The sequence below is a fragment of the Cydia fagiglandana genome, chromosome 17 (genome assembly GCF_963556715.1).
Source record: "Cydia fagiglandana chromosome 17, ilCydFagi1.1, whole genome shotgun sequence".
Classification (NCBI taxonomy): Eukaryota; Metazoa; Arthropoda; class Insecta; order Lepidoptera; family Tortricidae; genus Cydia; species Cydia fagiglandana.
In genome coordinates this window covers 111,698-133,768 of record NC_085948.1, presented here as the reverse complement: position 1 = coordinate 133,768, position 22,071 = coordinate 111,698, and the positions used below count along the sequence as shown (strand labels likewise).

The following is a 22,071-nucleotide window of genomic DNA, read 5'->3' as shown; positions in this document are numbered from 1 at the left end:
CCTTCTCGACATCTATATGACACTATTTCGACATTTGTATGCCACAATCGACATTTTTACGGTCGAAATATACGTTTAAATGTCGCTACATGTCGCCAATAATATTTTTTTGCGATATTTCCTACACAATTCAACCGATTCACTTATTTATTTTAATATATATTTTTTAACACTATATTTGCAACTATTATTATAAAGTAAACATTTTTATTTCAACTATGTACCAACGTATTAAGCGTCCATACAAATGTCATAGTAGTCGTACCAAAATATATCGAAAGAGGTTCTTACCTATTTTTAAATAAATTAAACCGTTTCCGCGTCTATATTCGATGTCAATCGATGCCCAACTAACCGCACTATTGCGTCATAAATTTAATCTAACCGTTTTTCAATAGACAAAGAAGATTATAGGGGGTATATTTAAGTCATAACAAAATAGGTGCCGCGCGGGACAGCGATAAAAAGGCTTCCCTTGTGTTATTGAATAACGCATTAATTTATCAATATGATTAAATCAATTCTCTAGAAAATGCTCTTTGTAAAAATACAAAGTTGTTTATAATACGTTGCCTACATCCAAAGTTATGATTTTTTTTATTGCGCTAAGTATGCCGCCACTGGGACACGCGAAAATCGGCAAATTTCGCCGATTTTAGAACTTGAAATGCGATTTTGTCAGAAATAAATAATATTTTAGGTACAGTTGTGCATGATTTTTAAAGCTTATAATACATTATACCTAAAATATACCCAGACACATACCCAGTCTTTTAGTCCTATGGACTTCGAGTTTTAGCCATGGGACAGCAAAAAATGCCTATTTGAAAATTGACCCATTTACACAGCATTACAGTTCGCAACAAAGCGCTGGTAATAAACAACTTTTGACTAATGTAACGCGCGTGTTGAATTGCATCATCAAAGCAAGAAATTTACGTATCAAAAAGCTTATCAATAAGATTCGCATTACTTGACAGGATATTATTACGCGTTATTGTCTTATTGTGTGTTATTCACATTTGATTTGCACAGCAGGTTACAGGGACAGTCCTACAAATAGTAATTATGCAAAATCCGATCTTTGTACGGGTTAAAATCACCACAAACAAGAAATCGGATAGCCACGGACAACAGCTAGACAATCTTGCAAGAAAAAATGGCAGTGCAGTTGGTGTGAGTCGGTGTCGCGGCCCTACGCCCGGTCGCGCTCCGGCGCGCGCGCCGCGCCGCGCTAACGGACCCGCGCTTTACCGTGCCGCCGCCGCTCGCGTCGGTCATAACACTCAGCCTCGGCTACACAAACATCCGTATTCAATGAACACCAACTTAATTAGAAATTATAGACAATAGCTGGTCGGGTTGCATTGGACAATGCATGTGCTGGCGCTTTTCGTTCTGCCATTTTCCTACACTTGAAATTATGTACAAACTTTGGTTTAAAATTACTTAATTCGGATTATTAATGAAATAAAATGAACAGCTTAATTGGAAAGTAATTAAGACCCCAGTTAACATGTCAGATTTGAGTTATTTAACGAACTTTGGTGCAGCCAATAAAGAAAATAATGTCGACGTTGGTCAACACATGCACCGCACACGAGGACGCGCCACAGTTAAAGCTGATGGTAACACTTCAGTTTCAGTTTCTGCGTTACGGCTGACTTTGTTTTACAAACATATGTATATAATTAAAAAGTTTAAACTCAACTGAGTCTTTTGTACAGACTTGAGTCCATTTCAGAGAACTATTAGCTATTATTATTATTATGTTAGTAATTATCTAGATATCACATTCACTGCCCCCAACGCACATGTGCGTTCACCTTCATACAAGTTTGTTCCTAGGCCACGCCCCCTGGCAGTGAATGCGATAAAGTCTCGAGGCTCTAGTTCTTTTAAATTGCGCTTATAAAAGACTCAATCAATACAGAACTCGACTCGGAGCTTAAAAGATTGTGAACGTTTTTCTCGCAATCTAGTAATAACGAATCGAGTTTTTCAAATTTAGACTCAAAGGACTCGAGTTCCTGCCAACACTATAACACTAGTCACGGGGCGGTGCTATACTTTCTTGAGGAATGTGAAGAATATATATTATCAAGCAGTAGGCAGGTAATCGTGTGTAACTAACAACCTTCCTGCTCGCAGCCGTGTACTATCTAATGCTATAAATTAAGCGAAAGTGGAACTGCATTCCTTGATACTGATCAGTCGGTAATTGAAAAGAAATAGTGTTTACACGAATAATGAGTCTAAACTAAACTGAGTAATAAAATTCACAATTGTTGTAAATTTTGGTAGGTAGGTACAGAAAACTGTCTTAGTTAACTATCTCATGCCACTGAACTCTTATCAACAAACGTCACAGCGGCCTTCAGTCAAAATCTGGAGAAAAAAAGGAGATAAAAACAAGGGCATAAGTAGCCCATTACATCCAGGAGGGCCGTTTGTCGGTATGGCAGGTTTTGGACTTCATTCCTAAATCAATACGGATAATAGATAATTTTACACTGATTTAAACTTTCACGGTTTTTAGGTAAGCACTCATTTTCTTATTTTGTTTTACACGCGACTGAAATACCAACTTTACGAGTATGAGAAGTAAAAAACATACGTATTAAAATAAAATCATGGTATAAAGGCACAAGGACAGGCGCAAGCCGCGACCCGCGGCCGCGCCACTAAAAGACATCAACGCGCGACGCGAGGAAGACATTCCTAATTTATTTCGTTCATTTGTCGGCGCACGCGCACGATGCTTGATAATCAAATGTTTTAAGACTCTCAAGTCTTATAAAAGTCAAATAGTTTCCGAATACAGTTTCTATTACCCCAAAAAAGTGACCTTGAAGTAAGTACTTTTAGATTTCCATTTTATTTAGAGCAGGCAATATTGATGCTAATATTACCTAAACATAGAATAGGTACTTACGCGTAGGTACTAGGCAACTATCTCTCTTTGTGCTCGAGATCTGCCAAGCAAATGCCAAGGGTCAATGAACACTTCCAATCCAAGATTCCATTACATTACACTTAGTAATTTGCTATCAAGTATTATTGTGCATCAAATATCAAAGTTCAGCATACGTACATTGTAGTAATATCATCAATGTTAACAGAACTGAGCATCGGTGGATCTTATGACCTTGCCATAGGGTTTAGTGTTGGTTAACGGTTAACTGTAACCCGTCAAGAGGCAGAGTGCAGTCGTCATCAGATATATCGGAGCGGCCAAGGTGCTCACAAATATCGGAACACGCCACTCAAGGCGATAGAGTGCGTGTTCAGATATTTTTGACCACCTCAGCCGCTCCGACTTATCCGATGGCGGGACAGTTTACATTTCGCCGTTTTCCACCGACTATCGAGTGGCGAAATCGAGCGATCGAAATTCAAAAATCGGCCCCCAGAGTGATCACAGCGTCGAAATTAAGTGTCGAATTGAACAGGCGCGTAATGCGTTCATGAAGCTCGGACATCTTCTCTGCAACCGTTCGTTGAGGATTTCTACGAGGATGCGTCTAGCACTGTGCTATATACATATGTTTCCTCGGTTCTTCTGTACGGAGTAGAATCATGGACACTGACCAAGAATATGTGTAAACGCTTGGAGGCTTTCGAGATGTGGGTGTTCAGAAGAATCCTGAAAATATCATGGACGGATAGAATAACTAACGAAAGAGTGCTGCAATTAGTAAATAAAGAGGTCGAGGTTTTAAAGACCGTCAAAACACGCAAGCTACAGTACCTTGGTCATATCATGCGAAACGAGAAGTATGAACTCCTTCAACTCATTATACAAGGAAAGATCCAAGGGAAATGATCATCCGGACTAAGACGTAACTCATGGCTCAAAAATCTCTGAACATGGTTCAAACAGAGCACACGCTCATTATTCCGCGCAGCTGTGTCTAAAGTGCGTATAGCCCTCATAATAGCCGACCTCCGGTAGGAGATGGCACTGAAAGAAGAAGAAGAAGTCGGATGTATTGAGAAGATTTGGACCGATCTAGGTTTCTTATGGGTCCCGACTGCTTAACGTTACGTTACGCCTTTCGTTGGCGATCCCAGCGTTTTCCCGCTTTTTAGAGCAAAGTGACTATAAAGCGCCGAGCGGGTTCCCGGCATCCGTCTAAACTTGAATGTATTGTTGTAGGCAGTCGGGTTTTATAAGTATATGGAAAATATGAACCCACCACATACATAATAATAGCACGTAATATTGGTAATTATGGCAGGTTGCGTCACCATCAGCCGCTTAACATGCGCGCGGGCAACGCACCCCGTTACGATCCATTCAGCGTCCTTATTATACATAAACTATACTATTATTTATAGCCATAAATATTTCTGCGCTTAGCACTTCGTTGACTGGCGATTGGGGGGACAGCTACGTAAACCAGCGAATGGGTCAGTATAACCGGACATCATTTCATGAAAATAGGATTTATAGGTCATAGGAAGCCATTTATGACTATTAAGCGAAGTCATCTACATATATCTATATCCGACTTTGTCACAAATAATTTTATATGAAAACCAAAGATTCTATACTACTTTAGACTAGACAAAGATCGCTTTAGCGTGGTCTTGGCACTTGACAGTGTGCGCGAGAGTTGACGAACAATCGCGTGAACAGCGCCCGCGCAGCTCTAGGTCGCGGCAACTCCGAGGCCTTTGGCTTTTCTCATTCTAATGTTTCAGTGTTTTGTCAAGTTTCTGCCTTTGATGCTTTTCTGATTATAACGGTTCGGGGTATTGTAAAGCTTCAAGGGCTCTTTCCTTTCAAAATTATGACATATTTAAGTGCTAATAATATACTTAACATAATTTAAGTTGTATTTTCTTGTTTTTAGTTTGAGTGCCTGTGTCCTGTATTTACGCGGTTTAAATACTTACTGTTGTAATAGGCAACTTGCGGATGCATCCAAATATTAATGATACTGCTTGATAAGTGGATAATGAGAAGATTGAAAGTCTCTTCCTTGATAAAGCTAATAGTGCAGTACCGGGAGCAGAGGGCCTATAGGGGGCCGAGGCGGCAGTCGTTTGCAGAAAAACGAAACAAGACGCTATCCGTCGCTATCGCACTTATATGGAAGATGGATGGAGAGACTATATATAGCGTTTCTTTCCATTTCTACAAACGATTGTCATCTTGGCTCCCAGCCGAGTCCAGTCTTGACAGCAACGATGATGAATCGATGACATATGTGACTACTCGACCCCTAAACCAAATACATCATCGTCATGCATTAATTAGTCTGCGTCGATCCATTGCCGGTGAGACTTAAGCCGCTGCTATGACAAGCCGTGCTATGGAGTAATACATTAGCTAGCATTTTTTCTTGTAGATTTATTTTTGCGATGCGAAATGCTGCAAACAAACCGTGGCCTGAACATACCAACGATGTTGCAGCAATTCTGTAGCTTTCATTTGGCAGGCATGACGGATGTTATTGACAATTGGACTGTTTACGTTAGTGATGGCTGCCAGTTGGCCGCAGGGACTGTATTGTTCTGTAACCGATGCACATACATAATATTGTTATTGACGATATTGTTGACGCAATCGGCTGCCGTGCGGAATAATCGCCAAGTGAAAGCGTTTGTGGTCCCGTGCCGTATGGACAGCCATTTATCAGCTTCCAACATAATCCGATTAGTCAACAAGTGCCTCGTCATCATCATTTGTACCTATCAGCCGAAAGACGCCATTGCTGTAGGTACAGTCAGCCAAGAAAGTGGTCTACCACTTTTCGACTCTATCATCTGATTGATAGAGTCGAAAAGTGGTAGACCATTTTCTTGGCTGACCGTACATAGGCCTTCCACAAGGATTATTATTGAAGAGTCTATATAATCGTACCACTGCAAGGCGTAGGTAAGAGTCTCGCAATAATTTCGGGATGTACGGAAAGAGTGCGTTCACAGCGAAGATCGACATTTGGAAAATGTAATTTTCAAGAAATGAAATGCACATTCACCTTCTTTTCATAAAAATGAATAGTTTTTTTACGTAATACGATACGTTTTAGTTTTTATTTTTTCAATCTAATTTTGAAATCGGAAATCCTGGACACCCTCGTTTGCGTCGGGCTGCGTCTTTCAATTTGCGGACACCTTTCTGCCCCATTGGCGGCAGTGAGTCACTGCCGCCAATGGGGCAGGGAGCAATATTTAGGTAGTCTTCAAATAGCTTGAAGCGACAAAACACCTAATAATCCTCACTTGTATCTGCGACATTTCCAGTGTTATACGATGCCACAATGCATTGACGGTCTGTTGGTTAAAGACATCGCAACCAAATCACATATTTCATTGACGTCTATCTATACACAATTACACAATGTGTATTCAGCGACACTCCATTACAACTACATACACAACTATTCAGAGACCCTCCAACAAAGACTTTCGCGAAACTGAAGAGAAGCGGGCCGCGAACATAGAAATCTTATTTGAATATACTTATGTTGAAACGTGGGGCTTAAAAGCTTAGCAATCACAATGTCCTGTGTGTGTTAAACAAAAGAAGCTATTAGTGTGTGTTTGTCGCGATATGTTTGCGTTTGCACTGCGTGGTGTGATTACTGTCGGCGCAGGCGAGTCGGACGACCAGATTACTGAATGGGTACTCCCACAAGCCCGACCAACTTTAACGAAATATTTCTGAGCATATGTGGCTTCCCATCACAGAAGGGTCCTTCACAAAATAGGATTTTTAAAACGCATATCAATCATCAGAAGCCGAAACATAAATGCTTAAAATTTTCTAGATAAAAAAATCCATAGATATCCAGGTACATCTTAATTTTTAGTTTTTAGGTTTCTACCTCAGTGTCACTAAAAAACTTTATCAATATGCAACATAATCTACTTCTAATTGGGTTCTAATACGCTACGAGTATAGCTAAAGTGTGTTACCCTCGAGGTCTCAACTATTTGGCGACGGTACTCGCCGTTTAGGAATAACTATAACATTGGAACAACCAGCCTGCGCGCGCGCTTTCCCAGCAAACATCCTTGTGCGCACGCGCTCTTACAGTAGAAGTGATAGTGTAACCACTAAACCGACACTCACATACTCTGTCTGTAGATTTTATATTTTAATTTTTTTATATTCCTATGCCATGTACAGGAGGCCTAGCCAAGGTGACTATCGTACAGTCGCCATCAGATACATGAACACGCCTCTATTGTCAGGGGGGCGTTAGAGTGCGTGTTCAGATATTGTGAACATCTTGTCACCACTCCGTTATATCTGATGGCTACATCGACAAACGCTAAACGGAAAGTAAAACGTATCGGGATGACAGATAATATGTTCCGAAAAGTCACGTGACTATTCCCATCAAAACTGAAACAGTTCTGGGTGCAAATTAGAGATGCAACGGATAGTTGTTTGGCCGGATACCGGATATTCGGCCTAAACATCGGCCGGATATCCGGTATCCGGCCGACGAATATTCGGCCAGCGGAACCATAACTACATTTCGGTTTTTCAGGTGCGCATTCTGCAGGTTTGACCTGTTTCCTAGTAAACGTTCGCGCGGACTCATTTCTAGGTACGAAATGAGTGCGCGTGCAAGTCAGTGGAATGATTAAATTGTTTTAAAATAATAAACAAGTACCATTATGACCGTGTCTGCTTCTCAAATCCAATTGGTTTACTCCGAAATCAAGCAATGTTACTATCCGATATCCGGCCGGATATTATGTCACTATCCGGTATCCGGCCGGATAGTAAAGTAATGGCCGGATAGGCCGGATACCGGATGGTAACCGGATATCCGGTGCATCTCTAGTGCAAATAGTTTTTTGATTCCCGGGTTGCTAGCATTAGATTAGAAAGTAGAAGTAAGTACCTAACTGCATTTTCAATGAAGCCGAAATGAGCGGAGATGATTGCAAATAAAAAACTTGAACTTAAGATGAGAGATGTGCGGAAATTATATAACCAATATAAGTATATAATTAGTGGAGCTTCGGCTCAGTGGAAACTAGAAAGGTAGCCTTAGAGATTTGTCAAATATATCATAATTCAGATTTGAATTACTTTACACGTTCAAATATTACTCGTAGATTTGTTGTACTAGGTAATAGTATCACGCCTCCGCTCCGCTCCGCCTCGCCCGGAACGAATCATGAATGAACTGTATTAGCTGTTACAATAATTACTCGTAGGCAGTTTAATGATGCCCCGCGATGATTTCGAAATCACAGATACTATTCGGTACAAGAAAAAAGAATGAGATCCCCAGGGGCCTATTCGAACTTTGCAATTTGATATTATTTTAACATCAATCATTGCACCAATATATCAATATATAGTTATGTACACCTACCTACAATCAGCAATAGATTGTGACAGCCAAATTAGCCATGTAATGAGTGTAATGAGAAGCTTTGTTTCAATAGTTGGTCACTTGGCTGTAGGTACGAGCGCGCATGATCTATCTAAATGAGATCAATTAGTGCAATTGGAATAGGCTTCCTATTAAGCACCGCTTCTCGCAGAATTAGTTCCGTCGGTCAGGCACCCCGGCACCCGGCACCCCGGCCCGGGCTGGAGCGGCCAGGGCTCCCAGCCGGCCTAGCCAAGGTTACCATCGCTATCGCTTCGACAACGAAAAGCATCATGTCTTTACAAAAATTATAAAACAAATGATACAATCTTGTACCCAATGTCCTTAATTCTGGCTAAATTCCTAGTTTCTAAAGAAGGTGCGAAAGTGATGGAAAGTCAGTACACGATTTTCAGAATGGCTGTAAAATACTATTATCGACTTATCTTGGTATTCGTACTCGGTACGTTTTATTATAATTTCTTTACAGGATTTAATTTACAGAAATGCAAATTAGGATAATTTTACAATAAATGCTTTTAATGAGAAATTCTCAAAAAGTTTGTTTGTTGTACATTTCGATTTATTCTCAGATCATTCTTTATAAAAAAATTTGAGAATTGCTCTAATCCTCTTATTTATTTATTCTCGTAGTCATATAAACGGCTGCAAAAAGCGGCCTCTGTCTGTTGACCACCCTTTAGCTAAACATAATACAATATACTCCAGGAAAGTTCCTGGAAGCTTGTATTGTATTGTTGTTGTTCCTGCCGCCTGACAACCCTAAGCTGACGTGCGCGTGCGCATCGGTTGCGTAACTATCGCGTGCGCGGCGCGGCGGGCGGTGCGGCGCATGCGTGACCGTGCCCGATCACTGAAAAACTGTGTAGATTCAATTTGGCATGCCGCGATCGACCAATCAATTTCTCGGAGCGGGATATCCTACTAACACTCATATTATTAATGAGATTGCTTGCCTGATTTTTTGCTGCTGAAAATATTCGGATTTGTTTTCTGAAAATATTCGGATTTTTTCAAGCTATTATAACTTGGATTGGAAAACTTATTTCTAAGAAAATATAGATATTACCTAATCTTAAGGGTAGCAGTGTACACTGTTTAAAGTCTCTTAAGACAGTTGGCATCAAAAGTAGCTAAGCGAGTGCGGTGTTCAAAATGAGCTGAACCCACAATCGTATTCTCTTAAATAAGTTGTGTTACTGACTGACCAAAGACCTAGCTAAATAGAGACTATTAGTCATCTATTCATTTGAAGCTTATCACTCATTTACGAGTATCAGTGTTGGCACTAAACCTGCTTATTTACAAAGTTTCGATTGATTGATCCGAGCGACTCTCTTGTTGACCCGCACCGGAGCACCGTGCACCGTGCACCGTGGAAACTCTTGTTTATTTTATCTATTCTATGATGCCAGTTTCTGTCCTTAGAAAAAGATAGATGCGTGACCGTACCTGATGGTTGCTGAAAAAGTGTGTAAATTCAATTATGCACGCTTAGGACCAATGACTTTCTCGGGCCGGGACATCATGTAATCATTCGAGGTTAACTTATCGGTGTCGGAGATTAGAGAATATGATTAGAGATTTCAAAATTATTGAATCATGTGGCGTCCTTAAGGCGTTTAGCTTAGCACACTAGATCCGATTCGCACCGCACGTCGCTCCGCGCGTTATAAAACGCGCATAGGCGCATAGCGTTGTCTCGCTCGAAAATCGAAGCGACGTGCCAATTGGGTCCAAATGGTCCAATGTATAATAAGCTCCTAAATCTGCACTGGAATAGTGTGTAGATGTACAGTGAAGCTCAGTGATTGAAAGTGGCATAAGTATCTGGTGCTTAAATTGGGTATAAGTGGGTTAAAAAGTATAAGTTCGTTAAATGTACGTTTATATAAGTATATGCCAGTGTTGTCAGTGACTCATGGTATAGGTTACTGATGAAATGCCGGTCTTGTTGTATTCGTTGGAACCGGTTGTGGAAGATGCATGCGCAGTGACAGCCGGAGCGGCGCCAGAGGGTCACCGGGGGAGGGAGGGGAGGGGGATGCGCGTCGCGCTGCGCCGGCGCCGCTAATCGCGCAATTTGCGCGCTCAGACGAGACGTGCGTCTCCGGCAGCCTCCTTCCGCAATTAACTATGAGCTAGGAAATGCATCTAAGATCTTTTCGCAAAATGTGAATAGTATTGACACTGTTTTGTTATTTCAAGGTCAAGTTAAATCAATAAGTTGCAGGGGTGTGACTATGCCCATTTAATATTTATTTATTCTTTTTCAAAGGTATCAAAGCACAGAAATAATAATATATGTAACTTACTTTGCTGGTCACGGATACCTTAATAAGGTACCATTTAGTTATGCACAGTATTGCATCAGGTACAGTCAAAAAGCGCCGCAGCCGGACACGTCAATCTGAAGTATGTGGTTCTAACGTCACGTCCAAACCTCATTGCATAGTAAATGCATAAACGCTTGTGGGAATCATCTGTATGCATGTCGCTTCTGCAGGCTTCAACGAATTAATGAATATGAGTCTAGTCAAACTGATGGCTCCAAAATTGGCAACTAGGTGGCCAGAGGGATCTTTTGCCCTTCCAGCACGTGTTTAAAAAAGCCGTAACTGCGGTAATTGATAAAAATATTTGCGCATGAATATACACAACAACTAAACGCATTTTTCAATTACGTATATACCACTTGTCCACTTGTACGCGGTGTAGGAAAAATGATTGTGTCTGCCTAAGTAATTTAGGGTTCCGTACCCAAAGGGTAAAACGGGACCCTATTACTAAGACTTCGCTGTCCGTCCGTCTGTCTGTCACCAGGCTGTATCTCACGAACCGTGATAGCTAGACAGTTGAAATTTTCACAGATGATGTATTTCTGTTGCCGCTATAACAACAAATACTAAAAACAGAATAAAATAAAGATTTAAGTGGTGCTCCCATACAGCAAACGTGATTTTTGAACAAAGTTAAGCAACGTCGGGCGTGGTCAGTACTTGGATGGGTGACCGTTTTCTTTTTGCATTTTTTTCCGTTTTTTTTTTGCTTTATGGTACGGAACCCTTCGTGCGCGAGTCCGACTCGCACTTGCCCGGTTTTATTTGATAAATAAATGTACATAAAGGAGTCTTAAGAGGTGTCATCTGAGTGTCGTAGTTACTAGATCAGTTTTTAGCGGCATGCTCTTAACTCATCGTACATTGCATATTTAGATTCACCCTTATGCTGTCTGTTTGAGACAGGTTTGAGAGTGGTCGTCGTTTACACTATTTGTAACGTTGTGCATGTTGTTGATGTTGTTTTAGGAGCTGAGCTCCGCCCCACTGTTCCTGAGTGCGGAGGCGGAGGACGCGGCGTGGGAGGTGGAGGTGGGCGCCCTGGGCTCCGGCGCCCTCTGCGCCGCGGCGGCCGCGCTGGCGCCCACGCCGCGCCTGCTGGCGCGCGTAGTGCCACCACAATCCTTCAGGGACCACTACAGGGGCGCCTTCACGTATGTCAACCTAAACCATTACAAGAAACCTTGAAACAATTACAAGAAACCTTAAGCCATTTAGGGCCAGTTGCACCAACCACATTTGACAGACTGATCAACGTCAGCCGGCGCGCCCCGGCCCTTTACTATGAAACTTTCCATACCTAAAAATTTAGCGAACTCTTTAACGATACGAACAGTTTCGTGCAACCGACCCTAAGTCTGCCATTTGAATAGTTTTATGTGCAAAAAAACAACAGGTTGCACTCCGGGAGTGCCGACAGAAGTGAAAACTCAATGACTAGTCCAAAATGTCTGCAGCACTATGTACCTATATACATATAATTGATCCATCCTCCTTTCTATTGAAAAACTTTAGTTCCGAAATTGCTGGCCAGTGAGCTTAAATTTGTACCTAGCGTTAATTGTTTAAAATTCGAATAGAAATTGTAAAGTTACCTTGCAGACCTCGCATCTAAATATATTTGGTCATGATATTTTGAGTTTTATTCACCAGTACTAGAGTTCACTTTTATTAGCGATTTCATCAAGATGTAGCTTTATTGAATTATATTTGAGTGATATAAAGTTAGAATGTAACTGTGAGATCCTCGTATTTCAGCCCGTACAAGATTAGAACATTGAGCTTTATTGCTTAATATAAAAGTCCAGTTTTAAATAATTGACCTGATTATGATACGTTATGACTAAAGTTCTTTGGTGAATAACATTGTCCGTGACACATGACGTCAGCGTTACGTTACGCGTTACGCTGAATCGGGTTTATCATTTTTTCCCCAATTCAAAAAATGCTCAGCGCCGCTAAAGAAGTTTTCACTTCAAAAAAGAAATATAGGCACCGCAATCAATAATAATGACCAGATCAACTTTTTTATAGAGGGCGCGCAGTCGGAAACTGTGCCGCATTTATTTGATAGTTCTTTTAGGCACATCGATATCGAAATCGCTGGGGCACTTATCTTTCGCCGGCCGAACACGACAATACAATCCAATCCGTGACCTTCCCACGCCGCACCCTGCCGGCTAATAGCCTCTCCAAATGTCACCGATACCTACTCGCATTTGATTTGCGATACATTGCGGCATTTGAACGATCGATTGAATTCGTTGGTCTTACTTAACCAGCAATTATGTAAACTCGCAGGTCACTTGTTGCAAAGGCTTGTACATACAAGCGTTGGCTTGTGACATTTGATGCCGTGTTGCCGTTATATTTTGTATGTTGTTTCTATAAGTAACTGCGATGATCACGACAGCAATGCTTTTATAGCGGTGACGTTTACTTTTGTATGTGATGTGACTGATGTGATATGAGTAAATAAATCCGATGATTGCTTTCTTGAAAACGATTTTTAAAGATATCGTAGACTTAGACGTAGTTTTCTACAAAAATGCCACTTTGGACATTGACAGATCTGATCCATAACTAATCCAGATCTAATTCATAACCTGTTGTTAAAATCAGAATGCGCCTAATAATCATGAATGTTATTAGCGCCGGTCGCGCGCGACTGCGCCAGTTAACTTGACTTGTATCGTACTCTAATTACACCTCTGATTTCTTAGCTTTAGCTCCTTCCTCGTCATTAGCTCGCACGGGGGGTGGGCGCCGTCTGTCATATGTATTTTCATTGACAATTGTTATTAATAATCACATACATTGTACCACACTGCAAATTCCATGCAGAGTTAGGTTTGTGCCTATATTAGGTACACTTTGAAATTTTTGTTTATTAGAAAAATACAAAATTGAACAGGATGAGGTTAGGTAAACGGCCCCAAGTTCGTGTTAGTACGTTATTTCGTTAGTTTTTTTTCTGGCGCAAATAATAAGGAATTCAAATATCTTTTATTCAAATTATACATATGAAAAAAATCTGTATTATTTAATCTCTTCAATAAAATGATAACCAATATTTTAGTGATTAAACTAAGAGTAATACGACGGTCGTAACTGTTAGACGGCCGCGAATAGCTGTGTTGTATGCGTGCACTTTTTTTAGGCGTAAGGTGCGCGCTCTCACTTGTTAAGCTTATAGGAAGGAAAAGCTAAACCCATTCGAATAAAAGTTTTTGGGAGTGTTTCTGTGGGTTCCTTAGTAATTGATTTGATAAGAAAAAAAATTGAATATATGCATAGAAATAACTTAAAATTGCAATAAATCGACTCACGAAATAGCGGTCATTTTATCTTACGTGTGTCTCCTATTTCGTGCCACTAACGAATCAAGGATTTTCTAGATACATTTTGAGTGCTTGTTTTTAAATATAACAACAAAGATAATTAAAAAATAAATGAGAAAACAATTAATGTATTTCATGGAGTTTCGTATGAGCGAAATTCGGTATATGTTTTTTTCACTAGAATTCTCATAAAACGAGTTTGAATGTGACCCGAGTTAAAAATTTTAAGGTATGTTCCACGTATATTCTCATATTAACTACTAGCACAATTTTATTTATTATTGAAATTTGATTTATTTTTGTGTATGTTTATTTTTAACGTATAAGATAGTAAATTATTTTTTGTAAATAATTATTATTTTTAATTATTTTTTATTTTTTTAATTTTATTTTTTTATTTTTTATTTAAATTAAATAGTTTGACTTTTAATCAAGTATTAAAGTACCCATATGGTTTACCTAAGTCTTACTTAATTCAACCATTAAAGTCGACGAGTACAAAAAACTTTAAGCTAACTCTCAATTTAACATTTTTTTTATTATTATTTTTAATTTGACCTTACAATTATTCGTAAGTATAGACGGTCAAGCAAATCTTGTCAGTAGAAAAAGGCGCGAAATTCAAATTTTCTATGAGACGATCTCCCTTCGTGCCTACATTTTTCAAATTTGCCGCCTTTTTCTACTGACAAGATCTGCTTGACCAAGTATAGGTAAGACCGTTAAATATTTAAAATGATTATCAGCAAATTATCAATTTATCACCAATTACTCTAAGAAAACTTTATGCCGAAACAGGGGACACGAATTCACGAATTTAGAAGCTGACCTAAATTTGTATCACGAAATGGGAGCCAAATAAGAGGTTCACGAAAAAATTCATATAAAAAAAAGTTTCAACTAAAACCCTACAGTTTATACATTAAATTATTAACAAAGAACTAATATAACATATTCAAAAGCTTTCAAGGTATTGATATGCTTAGTAATATTAAAAAAAAATACACAAACTCTCAACTCACTCTCAAGAGCCTTAACCTGCCGAAACAGGGGCCCTTTACCTTTTGCTAAGTTTTGTCATCGATGAGGGAGTAAGTCGTTAGTCAGGTCGGTAGTTTGAATTTAATGTGTTTTATGTGTGGTGGAGTAGAGTGTTTTACCGGATAATGCTGTCACACTTTAGTTTTGGGTATATACAAATTGCAATTACTGATTAGGAATATACATATCTCAGTCATTCATGACTTTAGTACTTTATTGACGACGGCACTTACTTTGACTTACTTAATCTCTTATAATTTTACAAGAGATTAAGTAAGTCCTCGTAAGTAGTACTTGAAGATGTTTCGCTCAGTGTCTTGTGATTATATAATCATAAGAATACTTATGCATAAAGTATGCTGGTAACTAATAATAATTTATGCATAGGCATTTAGGAAGGGTAGCCTAGTTCGCGACGTTGCCGAAACAGTCCACAAGGACGTGCCTTCATGCATATTTACTCTTAGCAACCTAAAAGCACATCTTCATATAGGTGTGACAGAGACATACGGCATTTTGTCTTAAAGCCGTAGTGGATGTAATACACAGAGCTTTCGTGGACTTTATCTCGTTTCAGTAAGGCTCACAATCGACCAAGTAATTGCGTGGACAAGTACGTGCGCATACGATCATAACTCGGCGGGTCGTCCCGTGAATCCTAAAGGGGACACGAACGTTCGCGCCGCGCCGCTATAATGAGGACGGCAGCTCGCGCCGCGCAGCACAGCTCGTTGTCATGGTGCCCACATCATACATTTCGTTTTAGTAGAGGAGGCTAGTTTTAAAATCAGAACTCGAATAGGAAAGAAAAGAAAACAATAGTTTTATCTTTTCCAGGCAGCGTATTATGGATGGCTATCCATCTTTATATGATAAAATAACTGTCACTTTTTAACACCGTGGGATAGAAAGTGACGGACACCGTTTTATCACGCTGTCACGTAGACAATAACGACCATCATATCCGTACAGATGTTTTACATAACTATTATACATTATAGATTACCTAAATACTTAGTAGATTATTAACCAAGACAAAGGGTTAATGTAGTCACATTGCATCCGAGATATTTTGATGCTCTCACTAGCTGGTTGTGACTTTATGACAACAACAATTTAAACAAGATGTTGTTTTGTTTTGTTGATAAAGTCACAACCAGCTAGCTAGAGGTTCCAGTAAGGTAGAAGTACTAGTGCTCGACGCTGCACTAGTATTCGACATGGGCACTTTATGTCAAAGTGACAAGGATTAAATTTGAATATAGTAAAATCTTTGCCGTTCAAATTTAACCTATATTACTTTGACATAAAGTGCCCATGTCGAATACTAGTGCAGCGTCGAGCACTAGTACTTCTACCTTATAAGTAAGGTAGAAGCATAAGTGCTTAAGTTTTATATAAGATAGGATCGAATCTTTTGTTATATTTAAGCGTCGTTGACATGCATTCGATGGCATTGATTGACTAATAAGTAATAATGTGTTTGTAGGTTCCGCTTCTGGGTGTTCGGCGCGTGGCGCGAGGTGGTGGTGGACGACCGGCTGCCGTGCCGCGGCGCCGTGCCGCGCCTGCTGGCCTCCACCGCGCGGCAAGGCGACTTCACGCTGCCGCTGCTCGAGAAGGCCTACGCCAAGTGAGTTGTTTCTCTTTAATACAATGCTCACTTTAGCCATACCACGAGTGGAGAACAAACTCTGTTACTATTTTTTCGACTCTTGAATGACTTCTCTGCTTTGGCGTGAGCTTGCTGGCATTGGCAGGAGGAGGCATATAATTTTAAGTATCTTCTTTTTCTTTATGGCTTCAAGGACGTTGATTTATGTGCCACTTTATTTGCACTGCATTTGCAAAGTGGTAAAGTTACTGTAAAAGATCGTCTTCTACAGATCGTGTCCAGAAATAACCAGAGATAAAACTTAAAGGCGTTGTTTTTGCATGGCAGGCTGTACGGGTCGTACGCCGCGATGCACGCGGCGGGCGCGGCGGCCGAGGGCACCGCGCGAGCCCTGCAAGAACTGACCGGAGGGATAGTCCAATCCTTCTCCCTGCAGCGGCAGCCGCAGCCGCTGACGTTGCAAGTGCTGCACTCAGCGGCGCCGCGCTCCACCATCATCGTCGCTACTCCTAGCGTTAGTATACATGCAGACAGAGCGGAAGAGGTAGCTCAATCATTCCTTCACGCTGTCTGCTCTACCCAATCATCTGACTGGTATGGCTATCACAAGACTAACTCTACCTATTTACACAAATATTTATGTCTCCAGGAAAAGGAGTCAACATGGCGGCGGCGCTCGGGGCTGGCGTCGGGGCAGGCGTACGTGGTGACGGGGCTGGCGCGCGTGCGCGGCGGCGCGGCGCTGGTGCGCGTGCGCGGCCGCGGCGCGTGGCGCGGCGCCTGGGCGAGGGGGAGCGCCGAGTGGAGGGCCTTGACGGATGTGGACAGAGACGCGTTGGACGCAAGAGCCCTACATCCCGATGAGTTCTGGTGAGAATCTTTATGTAGGTACCTATGTGGTGACAGCGGGAGAGGGAGGGCGCGGAGCAGCGGCAGTAGAGGGCGTTGACGGATGTGGACGTTGCACAGGGACGTTGGATGCAAGAGCTTTGCATCCTGGCGAGTTCTGGTTAGGAGGAACATTTTATGTGTGTAATGTAGAGGCTTAATTATGTATGTAGAGTGACTATGCCTCTGTCTGCGTAGTGAGCGATATGTAGAGACGAGCAGGAAGCATGAGCTTTCTTTCCCGGCGAGTTCTGGTGAGGCGTATGGGTACTAAGTAGTGTAACGACCTATATGGTGAACATCATCGGCATGAACGAGATGGCTGACTGTGAGGGGGCCATGTTGCGTTCCAGTGAGGAAGTAGCCGACATAGCCGTACCTATACACTACAGTAGGTACATATAATACCTAAAACCCTAACCTAACCTAGGTATTTGTAAGATTTTACTATTGTATGTATGTCAGTTTGTAAGGTATGTATGTATCTATGGGCCTTAGTTGCCTGATAATAAATGATATTTAATTTATTTATTTATTTAATACCTACTTACACTCATAAGGGGAGTTTCTTAGGAATGCGTAAAAAACCAAACTTCTTGCCTATTCTTTCTAACTTCGCGATAAAGCAGTGTATTATTAATTATGACGTTCTAAAGACTCCGGTAACTCCTTTCACAGTCGTGTTCTTGAATCACGTAAATGTTAGTAAAAATAAAAAGAAACTCGACTGAGAAAGGCATTCACGTTACCGCGTTTTATCTCGATAATTATCATTTATCCGTATCCGAGTAATGATGATAATTTACCGAAAGCACTCTGGAGTCTCAGGACAGCGTCATTAGTGTACGAACCGCCGCGGTCCGCGCAGTTGCTGACCTTATGTACACCTTGTTGTATTAAGGGTATAAGGTCCATCGATCATCAGTTAAGAGTACTGTTTAGTAACATATTACATTTTGTTCGTGGACTCGTAAGGCTTAAAGTTTTGTTTGGTGGTCTTGTCGTGTCGTATATAATGGCTTGGAACGTATGATACATATTTAGTATAGGATCTAGGTACGAGTATATTAAATAACAAATCACAAGTTTATCGGGTTTATAACGATTTTATTTTGTTACCCTCAATTTATGACTTATTAGTTCAAAACGCGAAAGTTTGAAATTGTCGAATTGTCATAAGGATCTAAACTTCAAAATGTGATTTAATTGTAACAATTCACATATTATAATAAAGAGATGAATGGGTCAAACAGATCACTGTGTTACGTTCTTTCCTGTGGACATACACAAAGTTAAGGGCTATAAAGGTTAATTTTCTTATTTAACCCTAACCCACGTAAAAAGGTCCTCCTTTTATTTACAGAACTATGATAAAATCATTACTTACATGCCCACAAGCTGTTAACTATTGCCCACAGGGGAGAAAAATGTACAGTTCGCGCGAACACGCTAGTTTTCTCTCCTGTGGGCAATAGTTAACAGCTTGTGGGCATGTAAGTAATGATTTTATCATAGTTCTGTAAATAAAAGGAGGGCCTTTTTACGTGGATAAGGGTTAAATAAGAAAATTAATCTTTATATCCCTTAACTTTGTGTATGTCCACAGGAAAGAACGTAACACAGTGATCTGTTTGACCCGAATTAAGTTTAATTAAATTAATGTATAATATAACATCTAATTTCAGTATTATTAGCCTGTTTTCACAGTCTGTCGCACTTACTGGCCTGCGTCGCTATACGGGTCCGATGTGTAGTATGTGCCTTAAGTATTGGTTCAATAACTGACCTCCGCCTCCGTACCAGACATAGTTAAACCAAACCTGCTGTTCTCTGTTTACAACCACCTGCCGTCGCGGGCGCAGCAAACAGGTTGTTTGTTGTTGTTGTCGCATGCCCATGCGCCGCGCGCGCATGCCCGAGGTGAGCGACCGACGCACTGGGTCAGCCGGCCGGGTCGGGTCGGGCCGTGCGAACAGCGAACACACGACAATACGACTGTTCACACATGTCATGGCCAATGGATAAATAGGCGAAATACACAGAATTTTAATAAGGTTACTGTATTCCGTGGAGACATAGGAGAGCTTAAGTTAGAATAAGATTTTGCATTGACGTTGTTGTGTCGTCGCACATTCCTCAATCGGACATTTTTACAATCTAAACTAATACGGCAACGGTTTCTTTGCTCAGTTGTAATGGAATGAAATGGATGGTAAAGTTAATATAATAAAATAAAAAAACTACCTACCTACCTACCACCTACTTCTCTGACCTTGTTATTACTTTACTTGCCGATGCCTAGGTCAAGCCAGTAAGGCGGATAGGTCAATTATCAGTCGATTTAAATTCACAAAACTGCTGCTTTAGTTCCAAATATCTTTTGTTAAAAAGTAACACAGTAAGTTCCTAAACCATTCGTGTAAACCCAACTGTATGTATCTTGAGAGTAGCGTATTAACTAAAAATAGTATCTATAAATCTGCTTTTATTTGATACCTCGCACGTGTATAGGGCAATGCATATTAGTTTGAGTGAAATATGCAGTATTTGCAACGAAGCTGAAGTTATTTTATAAGGATTATTTTAAAGTAAATGGACTGCGTCGATGTCTCCCGGCAGTTTTGTGGTCTCAATACCAAGCCCATCAACATACTAAGCTGTCACTGGTTGTGAACTAATGTATTCGGCCGTTTCCCAAAAATGTGTAAGACTACATGGAAAATAGAGACGTTTATAGCGACGTTCGGCGCAAAATTCGCCTGAAAGCCTGAGGGTCTCCCCAAATATATCGACGCGCATTCGGCAAAAGCCGATAGGAAAAAGCTTTATGTCCGCGCAATAAGAGCGAAAAAGCCGTCAACGCGTTGGCAGGTGCCGGCCGATGCGAGCCGAGCCGAACGACGACTTTTTCGCTCTTATTGCGCGGACATAAAGCTTTTCCTATCGGCTTTTGCCGAATGCGCGTCGATATATTTGGGGAGACCCTGACTCAACAGTACCTGTAATTGTAAATAATAGTAAACTAGTATAGTAACCTGTAGTAGTTAGAAAATGGGAGTGCCGGCGACTGCGCGGCACATGAGCGGCGGCGCGGCGGTACTTGCGCAAGCGCCGGTTCCCACGCTCTCGATCCGGCCGGAGAGAGCCCTGTAGTTCGTTCGTTACTGGACTAGCTGTTCTACTACTACTACATATTAGAATATGGGTCACACAGACTTTTGTGGATAAAAAACCTCTTCTTCCTGTACGAGTAAGTTAAGGGCATATAGGTAATTTTTTGCCCGCTCCCGTTGGATATCCTAGAATAGTTTGTAACTTTAAAATATTCTAAAAATGCCAAGTAATTCAAGTGTTTCTTCAATTGATAATGGCGCTCTTAAATTAATTTTTAATTTTAGATTAAGAGAACCGACAGCGATAGTTGTCCGCTGAACTGCACCATTTACTTCGTTATCTAACTTGCGGTTACGATTTTTTGTCTGAATTCCGATACCTAATTAGGTATTTAGGTACCTAAAGTATACAGCGAGATCTCTTACCTATTCTTATTAACTTGCTTGCGGCTAAGGTCGTGGGAGAAGTTAGCTTCATGCGCTGTCCGCGCAGGTCGTTACTGTGCTGCATTGAGATTTTTAGTGTTGCCCTTTTATTTTTGAGGTACTTATTCCCTAAAGGTGCATCCACACCGGTAATCCCTCGTGGAGCAACTGTGGAACTGGACTGTGCAACAGTAAGTAAGTCTCTAAATAAGTACGTTAGTTCTACCTAATCAACCTGGTGCCTGTTCAAGAGTGAACAGGCACCTTCTGGGCGAGCTCGCTCCATCGTAGGCCACGTCTACGCCTCGGCTAGTCTGTGGCCATGAGTAAGCCCATTCATAATAATAAAAAAAAATGTTACCGTGTTGCACAGTGTTGCTCCACACCCCGCAACAAGTTAACTGTGCTGTGAATGCACCTTCAGGACTTGTTCTAATTGCTCGACGAGGTAGATCAGAAAATCGTTTTTTCGGGACTATATTTATAGTAACCAGTAATTACTTGGTCAAGTGAGGTATCATTTGAACGAGCTTAAATTGTAGGTACTTATTTTTTGCATCCAAATTGTTAACTAATATAACTATGTGTGGCTGAGAACTTTCGTTTTAAATTTTGTATATGATATTACCTATTTGTTTACAGTACGTACATATTGCGCTGCTGCTACTTTCCCGCACTAGTCTAGTTTCTCCCACTTTCCGTACTTGTATCGTAAATAACTATTATGCAACTGTGTTTGTGTGTATTTCAGGATGTCCTTCTCCGACTTCGCTTGCGTGTTCGCGCGTTTGGAGCTGGTCCATGTTGGCCCTGATGACTGGATGCGAGAGCCGGCGCTCCACGCCAGGAGACCTTGGAGGGCTGTGCTGGCCAGGCGCAGGTGGAGGCGGGGCTTCAACGCGGGCGGACCTCCTGAGGCTACAGGTGAGCTGGTCT

At 41.0% G+C, this 22,071-nt stretch overlaps 1 protein-coding gene across 2 annotated transcripts in view; it reads left to right on the top strand.

Annotated features, from left to right (window-relative positions):
• The window catches only part of LOC134672780 (calpain-A-like), a 47,241-nt gene that overhangs the window by 13,631 nt on the left and 11,539 nt on the right, over nucleotides 1-22,071 (top strand). For both annotated transcript variants that reach the window (XM_063530723.1, XM_063530721.1), the window contains exons 5-9: nucleotides 11,681-11,865; nucleotides 16,583-16,726; nucleotides 17,036-17,222; nucleotides 17,358-17,578; nucleotides 21,887-22,059. In XM_063530723.1, coding sequence (XP_063386793.1) covers nucleotides 11,681-11,865; nucleotides 16,583-16,726; nucleotides 17,036-17,222; nucleotides 17,358-17,578; nucleotides 21,887-22,059 — 910 coding nt within the window. The remainder of the gene's footprint in view (nucleotides 1-11,680; nucleotides 11,866-16,582; nucleotides 16,727-17,035; nucleotides 17,223-17,357; nucleotides 17,579-21,886; nucleotides 22,060-22,071) is intronic.